This window comes from Miniopterus schreibersii (assembly GCF_964146895.1).
Source record: "Miniopterus schreibersii genome assembly, chromosome: 8".
Lineage (NCBI taxonomy): Eukaryota > Metazoa > Chordata > Mammalia > Chiroptera > Miniopteridae > Miniopterus > Miniopterus schreibersii.
Genome location: NC_138109.1, coordinates 30,532,039 through 30,541,814, shown reverse-complemented (window position 1 = coordinate 30,541,814; position 9,776 = coordinate 30,532,039). Strand labels below are relative to the sequence as shown.

Genomic DNA, 9,776 nt, shown 5'->3' with positions numbered 1-9,776 from the left:
GGCGTCAGCAAATGACCCCGAGCTAAGCGGACCTGGGCGAGTGAGCGCGTGGGGGCGCGTGGGGGCGCGTGGGGGCGCGTGGGGACGGGCTTTCCGCCCTCAGCTGCCTGGTTTGTCCCGGGAGGTCTCGCTTTCTCTGCCCCAGTCCAGCCACCCGCGGGGCCCTCGAGTAGGCTAGGCCAGGGGAGCAGGGAGGGCCCACGCGTGTGAGCTACGTGCTCCCCGCCGGGTGTCTCAGTCCCCAGGTGGGAGTCGGGGGCGGCTGCGTGATAGGTCACATATCAGGCGGTCGTTGCAAGATGTGGACACGCTTGTGGAAGTGCTGTGGATTCGGTGGAACTTCCTGAAGGGGTGCTCTAGAGTGGGAGGGAGCCTCCGAGGTGAGGGCTCCCCAGGGCTATAGCTGCAGGCGGGCACGAGGGTGTGTCCCAGACCTTTCGGAATGAGGTCACGTGTGTGTGGTGTGTCCAAGTGTGAAGCCACACTGCTGTGAGAAGAGGGTAGCCCCAGCTGCCTCAGTCTGGGTGTGCTGTCCCCCAGGGCTGGTGGCTCAGCCCCACCACCCCTTCCAGTCTGCTCCCCTCCTCCTGAGTCCAAGTCAGGACTAGCCAGGAGCGGCCTGCGGAGGTGTGAGCGCAGGGACCTCCATCCAGGATGCTACTCTGCCCTGCTCCCTCCAAGACACATTCAGTCAGTGAGCACCCCAACCTCCCGGGCACCAAAACACAGACTTTGGGTCTCAGACCTGTGGGGCTGCGAACAGGAGGAAGGAGGATCCAGAGGCGCCTGCTCTAGGGGTGGGCAGATTCGCTCCGGTCGGGCTGGTTTTCAGGATGTGTCCTCTCCCCCTCGTAAGAAAATGAGGCTCTTTACCACCAGCGGGAGAGCCCAGGGTTCCCAAGTCTGAACTCTCAGCAGGACCCTTGGCTCCCCCAGGTTTACTTCAACTGGAGTTGGGGAATTTCACAGTGGCTAGGTCTCAAGAATGAAGAGGGGTGTCTGGGCTACTGACTCCCAAAAGCTAGGCTGATTTATGTAGTTCATTTCTTTGAGGTTTAAAATAATTTCTGGCCCTGGCTCAGTTGTTTGGAGCTGTTTGGTGCACGGGAAGGTTGCAGGTTCTACTCCAGTCAGGGCGCACACCAAGGCTGCAGGTTCAAGCCTTAGTCCTTGGTCCTGGTGCCTACGGGAGGCAACTGATCCTGCATCTCTCTCACATCAATGTTTCTCTCTCTTTCTCCCTTCCTCCCTCTCTAAAATCACTTTTAAAAAATTAAAAATAATTTCTGGAAAACTTACACCAAGGTAGCTCTGGAAGTAGGCGCCTGGCTGCCCCCTCTCAGGACCTGGCTTCTGTCCCCTCTTCCCACTCCACCCCCACCCCCAACTCCAGGGCACAGTTAACGCAAAGATTTCCTTGACTTGATAACCTCAAGCTGTTGCAGGGTGGGGTCTGGACCCTAGGCTCCTGGAGAACCTCTTACCCCGGACTCACTCCCTTGCTCTCACTCCACGCGGGAGACCCTACGGGAGCGGACCCCTTTCTCTCAAACACATTCGCAGGCTCCAGCGAGGGGAATTTGTCAGGAGCGAATGGCCTGGCTTCTGTCGCTGTCACAGAATCTGTCCGAGTCGGAGTGCGCCCGGCCGGGCTTAGTCAACTTTCTGGAAGCTCTCTGCCCCATTCTGGCGCACACCCCCTCCCCCCCCCCCAGTCTGGTCCTGGGGTTTGGCTTCCCTGAAGGACCCCAGAGAGGTCCCGGTGTCTGCGGAGCGGCGGGGTCGGCTCGCCTTCCTGGGGATCCCCGACCGTGCGCGTCCGAGGCGGCGGGGCCGGCGGGGCGCGACCCAACAGCCCTGCCGGGGGAAGCGGCCGCGTCCTGGGGCCCCGGGGCTGTCTGCAGGCCCGGTCCGTGCACGCCCCGGCAGGTCCAGGCCAAACCCGGCGGCCCTGGGAGTTCGAAAGAACGACGCAGAAACGCACGGTCTGCAGTGGAGGGAGAACCATGGGGAAACGCGTTTGTCTCGTTAATTAAACGAATTTTCATTACTCTGAACGAAAGAGGAAAGTAAATAAAAGCGAGAGTGGGAGAAATTAGAACGAAGAAGAGAGAGAAAAAGCACCGAGAACCACAGACAGAGAAACCCCAGGAGATCTCGCCCGAGGACCGCAGCATTAATTCCAGATGTTGCCATTCAAAAGGGAAACAAAGTGCGAAACCTGTTACCTCCTCTGCAGACCCAGCTGTGTCCCGGGGCCGTGACGTCAGGACGGGAGACGGAGGCGAAAGTTAAAACTACTCCTGGGGCTGCGGCGACCTCGCCTCTGGCCCAAAGGACGGACTGACGGGTGCGCGTTCTGCTTCCGAGAGGATCTGGGGGATACAGGGAGGCCACTTTTTACTTTCGTTTAAAAAAAGAAAATGTAAACTATTTGTTAATTTAAAACAACGACAGAGATGATCCCACCACCCTGGGAAAGAAGTGGAGATGCTGCAGAAGCGAGGAAAGGGAGAGCCAGAGCGGGCAGAGGGAGGGAGCGAGGGAGGGGCACGGAGGGGACGCGCGGGGCGCGGGCAGGCAGCGCAACCTCATTTCTTCTCTCCAGGCTCCACTTGAGAAACAAAAATCCTTATTAACCACACTTACCTTCCGCGATGCCTTATCATATCAGAACTTTTAAAAATAATTTGCGTTTTAAAGAAGGCGGTAGAAAACTCAAAACAAGCTCCTGACTACCCCGAATGCTCGGGCCCTGGGAGCCGAAACAGCCGGAGGGAAGCGGAGAAATCGTCGGAGCATCGCCACATAAACCCTCCCTTCTCCACCCCCCACCCCGACCACAGTAATTGAATTGTCACCTGCCCCCATCTCGCCCCGGGCCGCCGGGGCCACTAGGGAAAGTCGGTCTTGCCAAGCGCCCGGGGCCAGTGAGAGCTGCGCAGCGGAGCCCGCTCCCCAGAAGCTGAGGGGTTACACGGGTCTACCTGGAGGCGCCACCGGACACGGTAATTAGGCGCAATTCACACGCTCTCCAGCGCACGGAAACTACTTGTCACGATATTTTTAACGCTCCTTTTCTCGCCCACTTTTTTCCACTCCGTCCGCGGCGCGCCCCCTCCCCTCGCGGAGGCGCTCGGAGGAGCCTTCGGAGTTTCGAATCTTTCGGACACTGTAGGACGCGGGGCTCCCCGGGCGCGGGTCCGGCCAATCAGAGCGCCGTCTGCCTCCCCTGGCCAATGGCAGGCGCCACATTGTTGTCCAATTCTGTCTAATGGAGCCCTAAGGAGCAACAATAGAGCGGGCGAGCGGCTCAGTGCGAGTCTGCAGCGCCCGGGACTGGGCCCGCCGTGCGCAGCGTCGGGCGCGCTCCGCGAGGGGACGCGGGCGCTAGGGCCGGGGCGCGGGTTCCGGGCAGCCGGTCCCTAAACGGTCCCCAGGCTCCAATTTCCGACGGGAGGGTTGGACTAAGCGGCGGCCGAGGGGTCCGGAAGTTCGGACATGGTTACCGAAGGCGGGTGACGTGGTCAGATAAGGAGCCAGGGGGCCGAGAGAAGAGGCCAGGAGCGCCCGCGTCGCGAGCTGAGCTGGGAGGCCCGTGCGGCGCCAGCGGAGCCGGAGGATCCTCGAGCCCAAGGCAGGTAGTCGAGGACCGCAGGGAGAGCAGGGGAGGCGGCCCGGCCTGCGGCCCCTGTGGACCAGGCCCGGGCCACGCCGGCCTGAGGGACCGTGCGGCTCCAGGGGCCTGGAGAGAGGCTGCGCGCGTGGAGAGGGGGAGGGGTCTAGGATGGTCGGACGCCTGGGGCTCTCGCGGGGACCCGGGGGCGCGGAGGGAGCCGTGCGGGAAGCGCGGAGCTGGGCCTGCTCGGGCCTCCGGGGGCCCCGGCGCAGGTGGGACTCCTGCGTTCTCGCTGAGCCACTTCCAGGGGCCCCTCCCCTGCCTCGGTGCCGCGTGCTGAGCCACCCCCATCCCAGGAACCCAGCTCTGAGACCAGAATGCGGGAACCTGCGTGGGAGCGGGGTCCCCAGAGGCCCCAGGACAGGGAGGGCGTGTCTGACGACTCGGGCCCGACCTGGGAGAAGGCGGTGCGCGGTGGGCAGGATCCCCCTCCTGCGATACCTAACTTGCGCGGGATACTTTTCCGTCCCCGACCGCTCCTCCAGACTGTAACTGTGCCACAGGTTTTACTCCATTCCCACTCCAGCCTATCTGTGCTTGCGGGTTTTTCCCCCTCAAACACACCCATCTCCGCCGCATGAACCCTGGGACCCAGACACGCATGTCAGCTGTTTTTGGCGACCCTCAAGCTAGGTAATCTTTGGGCTGGGCTCGCCTATCCAAAGTCTCTTCAGCTGAATTTTCTCTTTAACCCTCCACCGCAGCCTCCTAAGCTCGGCCCCCTACCCGCTTTCTCTCCCACTCTTCGGAGGCCCGCACCACGGAACTTGTAGCTCCCACATTTCCACGGGTCTCTGGGCCCCTGGGCCTAACTCTGTCCCTGAGTTATTTCCTAACCCTCACTCCACTTCCTAGAGCTATTATTTCTGTTCCGGATTTTTCTCGTGAACTCTCCTGCTACCACCAGCAAAACAAAAAAACACACAAAACAGAACACCTCCAGCCCAACCAGCTGAACTCTCCCTCTCTCACAACACTGGACATTTCACCTCGGATGTTTCTGGTTTTTCTTGGAATCAATCTGTTGGTTAAAAAAATTCCCTCTAATACAAGTCCCATCAAACAAACATTTCTCTCTATCCGGTGTCACCCCAGTGAAGCTAAACTTTGAGGGAATACTATTTTATTTTCCAAACTCTCCTTACATCCACCTGAACCAGTGACTTTCAAACTTTATGTTTTTATTTTTTCCAGCAGAACCACTGATTCAGACGAAATCTTACACCCAGCGCATAAATCAGATATAAGAAGAGCTCTGGTAGGAGTGGGGTGGGGGGAGCTCGGCCTTACAAAGGGGCTCCAAAGGCACCTCCTCCCAGCGATTGGACGAACAGTAGCCAAACCTCTGCGGCTGAAACTTCCCTCTGTAAGCCGGGGCGTCTCCAGGCCGCGCTTTAGCGCCGCTCGCCGCGCGCTGCTCACCGCAAGTCTCTCCCCTTCCCACGGTCTCCCACGCCAGGTCCCGACATGGAGCTGCGCTCCGAGTTGCCCAGCGTGCCGGGCGCGGCCACCGCGGCGACGACAGCGACGGGGCCGCCCGTGGCGTCGGTGGCGTCGGTGGCGGCGGCGGCGGCGGCTGCGGCTTCGCTACCGGTGAGCGTGGCCGGCGGCCTGCTGCGGGCGCCTCCGCTGCTGTTGCGGGCGGCGGAGAAGTACCCGCGGACCCCCAAGTGCGCGCGCTGCCGCAACCACGGCGTGGTGTCGGCGCTCAAGGGCCACAAGCGCTACTGCCGCTGGAAGGACTGCCTGTGCGCCAAGTGCACGCTCATCGCCGAGCGCCAGCGCGTCATGGCCGCGCAGGTGGCGCTGCGCAGGCAACAGGCGCAGGAAGAAAACGAGGCGCGCGAGCTGCAGCTGCTCTACGGCACGGCCGAGGGCCTGGCGCTGGCCGCCGCCAACGGCATCATCCCGCCGCGACCCGCCTACGAGGTCTTCGGCTCCGTGTGCGCCGCCGACGGCGGGGGGCCGGGAGCGGGAGCGCCCGCGGGGACCGGAGGCGGCGCGGCGGGCGCCGGGAGCTCAGGTGAGAGCGCGGCCTGGACGGGAGGAGAGGGGAACAGTAGCGGGGGCCTGGGACTGGACGAGGCGCTGAAAGAGTAGACTCCCCCCCTTCTCCAAACGTCCTGCCTGCTGGAGCTCGCCGCGCACCGGGTCCCTGACTTGGGACATAAACACACAGACCCCCCTTTCCCCCCTTTCTGCAGCATTTGCGCTCGACTCCTTCCTTTCACCGCGAGCCCAGTGGTGGACGCTTCAGTCTTGTCTCCTCCGCACAGACGGGCTCCAGCGTCCCCGCTCCTTCCCCGGTCTCCTCCCCACCTCGGAAACGCGCGCGCCTTCTCTTTCCCTTCGTTCTCTGCGGTTTTCGCCTCCGCTAATTCTCGACTCTCTCCCGAAATCCGACCCTCTCCGAGCCCCCTCCCCCGGCCCGCACCTCTTTCTCTGCGCATTGAAGACAGTTCGCTGCTTTTCCACTTGTGATTCCTTTAATCGTGTTACTAATGCTCCTCGGACAGCCGCAGGTTGCGCCCCGCTCCTTTCTAGCTTCTTTCCGCACTTGCCCCCGGTTTCTCACTTCCCTCGACGCCCGTCCCTCTTACTCCTCTACCCCTTCCCTGTCCCCACCCTCTTCAAAACTCCCTTGGCTTTTCGGGGCGGCGGGGAGGGGGGGGGATAGAAAACCAGGCGGGCGCCATTGGCGTCCTCTCAGCTTGGGAGACAAGAACTTCTTAGGTCTTCCTTTTGGAAAGGGTGGCTTAGAAAGAGGGGCTTTATTTTTGCCTGTAGAGAGGTTTGGGATCTTGTCGATGCCCAAGGCGCCGTCCTTTACAGAATATGCTGCCCAGGGCCCGAGGGCACCCGGGCCTGGCTTGGCCCGTGGAAGCACAGAGGTGGAGAGGGCTCTTCTGTACAGTGCGCTGTAGGCGGAAGTTATGTTGGCTCCGGGTCCCTTTTCCAGCGCAGGGCAGGGCTCGAAGGGCGATAAGGGGGGAGGTGCTGGGCACAGGTGTAGGGAGAAGGGCACTGAACGTTGAGTTCACAGGGTGGGTGGTGGGGGTTAGGGTTCTGGGTACAGAAAGAGAGCGCTCCCTGCGGGCAGGGGGAGAGGGTGAGGGCTGCAGGGACTCGGAGAGGAGGGAACGGTGGAGCCCACGGAACGAAGGTCGTGGGGCTCGCCAGGAAAGGAAACTGGGATGCAAAGGGCTGGGGTGCCGCAGGTGGGGTCGCCTCCCCACTGCTTTCTTTACATCCTGTTTTCTCCCCTCCCAGAGGCCAAGCTACAGAAGTTCGACCTGTTCCCCAAGGCGCTGCTCCAAGCAGGCCGCCCGGGCAGCCCGCCGCCGCCTCCCGGGAAGCCCTTATCCCCCGACGGCGCGGACTCGGGTCCGGGGACATCATCCCCGGAGGTGCGGCCGGGCTCGGGCTCCGAGAACGGCGACGGCGAGTCCTTTTCGGGGTCGCCCCTGACCCGCGCCTCCAAGGAGGCGGGTGGCAGCGGCCCGGGCAGCGCTGGCCCGGGAGGCGGCGGCGAGGAGGACAGCCCGGGTTCCGCCAGCCCTCTGGGCTCTGAGTCCGGTTCGGAGGCCGACAGGGAAGAGGCAGAGGCCCCGTCCGTGCCAGGGCTGGGCGGGGGCCCGGGTCCCAGGCAGCGGACGCCGCTGGACATCTTGACGCGCGTCTTCCCGGGCCACCGGCGAGGCGTCCTGGAGCTGGTGCTGCAGGGCTGCGGCGGCGACGTGGTGCAGGCCATCGAGCAGGTGCTGAACCACCACCGCGGGGGCCTGGCGGCCGGCCTCGGGCCCGCCGCGCCCGCCGACAAGGCTGCAGTGGGCGCAGTAGCCGCCGCGGACGACGGTTGGCTGAGCCGGGTCGACGCCGCCGCCGCGGGCCCCGGGCTGCCCTCGCCGCTGCAGGCCGGCCCCGCCGCGCCCCCGCACCACAGACCTTTGCTAGCCGGCGCCATGGCTCCCGGGACGCTCGGCTCGCTAAGCAGCCGCTCTGCCTTCTCGCCTCTGCAGCCCAACGCCAGTCACTTCGGCGCGGACGCGGGCGCCTACCCGCTGGGCGCGCCGCTCGGCCTCAGCCCCCTGCGCCTGGCCTACTCGGCGGCGGCGCACAGCCGCGGGCTGGCCTTCATGGCCCCCTACTCCACCGCGGGCCTGGTGCCCACCCTCGGCTTCCGCCCGCCCATGGACTACGCCTTCAGCGACCTCATGCGCGACCGCTCGGCCGCCGCCGCCGTGCACAAGGAGCCGTCCTACGGCGGCGGCCTGTACGGGCCCATGGTCAACGGCACCCCTGAGAAGCAGTAGGGCGAGGGGCCTGGCGGCTGGGCGGCCCCAAACAGGGACCCCAGCCTCGTCCCCTTTGCCCGGTGCGCGCTCTGCGTCCCAGCTGAGGCCCTTTCGCGCCAAGGTGGTTTTAAGTTTTGTTTTGAAGGGTGGGTGGGGGGGCTGGGCAGAGTGGAGCAGCTGCGGATGCAGAAGTTCTGGCGGGAGGGGCGAGGCGCGGACCGTCACCCCGACCCCTCCCTGAGGCTCCCAGCCCTTCCCAAGTCGACGAGCCTTGAGAATTCTAAGGCTGCCCTCGGAGCGCGGGCTCTGCCCCTCCTTGAAGCGACGCCCATTCCGCCCGCGCGCTCGAAAGGCTGGCAGGATGCTCCGAGGGTCTGTCTTCTGTGTCTCCCCCTCCCTTTAAAAAATTTTAAATATTTGCTCTAACAAATATAAATTTAGGATGTATAAATCTCTTGGCACTGAGTCGAGTCTTTGGGACACACATATATATCGATATCAATTGTTTAAAAAAAAGGAAACAAGTTCTACGGTGCACTTTCCTCATTGCGGTTTTTGTCGCTCTTTGTTGCTTATGCCGGTAAGCATGGGTTTCCCTGGTGCAGTGTGAGTTTTTATATATGTATAAATCTATATATAATCTATACATATATATACAAGCCAGTGTATAATGTTATAAAATGGAATTCTAAGTTATTAATTGTAATCTGTAGGTGACCTCGGTATTAACGTGGAAAATTTTCAAAAACAAGCAAAAAAAGAAAAAAAATGGAAAAATTAGACTATGCGCGCATTGTACTTATCAGGTTTTATAGACTAAATATATTGTAAACTCGGGGCGAGTCTCGCCCACCTGCCCCTCCTGCCGGGGCCGGTGTCTCCCCGGGAGCCGTCGAGGGGCGCGCGGCGGGAACGCAGCGACTTGGGACTGAGCCCGCCCCGGCCTCCGAGGGCCAGCCCCGCCTCCGGGACTCGCCGACGCCTCGGCCGAGGCGCTGACCGCGGGAAACGCCGCTGCAGAGAGTGGCTCACTTTGTGCTTTCCTTTGCATAGACATGAGCTAGAAATAAATGTTATTTTCTAAGAAAACAACACCGAATCCCGTCCCGATCCTCGGGCAGAGGGATCGAAAAGGTCGTGATTTCCTGCTCGGGCCGCGCCGCCAGGGAGAAACCTGACCGAGGTCGAGGCTGTGGCCCCGACCCTCCGGGCGCGGGGCGAGGAAACCCCGCGGCGCCCGGGAGCGCCCCGCGGCTGAGAACCCGCCGAGGAGCGGCGCCCCCCGCGCGTCCGGGACCCGCGTCGCTCCGCTCTGCTTCGCTGCGCGCGGTCGCCTCGCCAGTGCGCTCGGCCCCGGGACCAGGCGCTTTCCCGGAATCCTGCGAGGCTGGCACCGGGTTCTGGTTCTTCCCGAGGCTCAGATTCGGGCGCAGCCCGGGTCGTACCCCGCGCGCCCCCCTTCTGGGAGAGATTTGGGACCGGGGGCCGCGGGGAGGCGGCGGCTGGCAAGGGAAGGCTGCCAGGGAAGACGACGTCCTAGAGTTATTTTGGGGCGTTATTGGAGTTTCGGGAGTAGTGGGGTGCTGCTCCCGCCCGAGGCACTGTAACCCGAGAGTGGAGGGGAGGACGCGCCTTCCAGCCGGACCTCACTCCGCACCCCTTTTACTTTCCCTGCTCCAGCGGCGCTGAGCAAATTCGCGGCTCCTGGGCCGCCCCCTCCTCCCGCGGTCAGTCCGGCTCCCGACGCGCGGACTCCCCCTCTTCGCGAAGCTGGGCGCCCCCTCCCCTCGGCTGGCCCCTGC

General features: G+C 62.9%; 1 protein-coding gene across 1 annotated transcript; it reads left to right on the top strand.

Annotated features, from left to right (window-relative positions):
• Window positions 1-4,829: 4,829 nt before the first annotated feature.
• DMRTA2 (DMRT like family A2) lies at window positions 4,830-7,992 on the top strand (the record flags this gene model as incomplete). The annotated part of the gene is made up of 2 exons (XM_081144067.1): window positions 4,830-5,702; window positions 6,950-7,992. The coding sequence occupies exons 1-2, from the start codon at window positions 5,147-5,149 to the stop codon at window positions 7,990-7,992; spliced, it is 1,599 nt and encodes a 532-aa protein (XP_081000193.1). The 5' UTR covers window positions 4,830-5,146.
• Window positions 7,993-9,776: the final 1,784 nt, after the last annotated feature.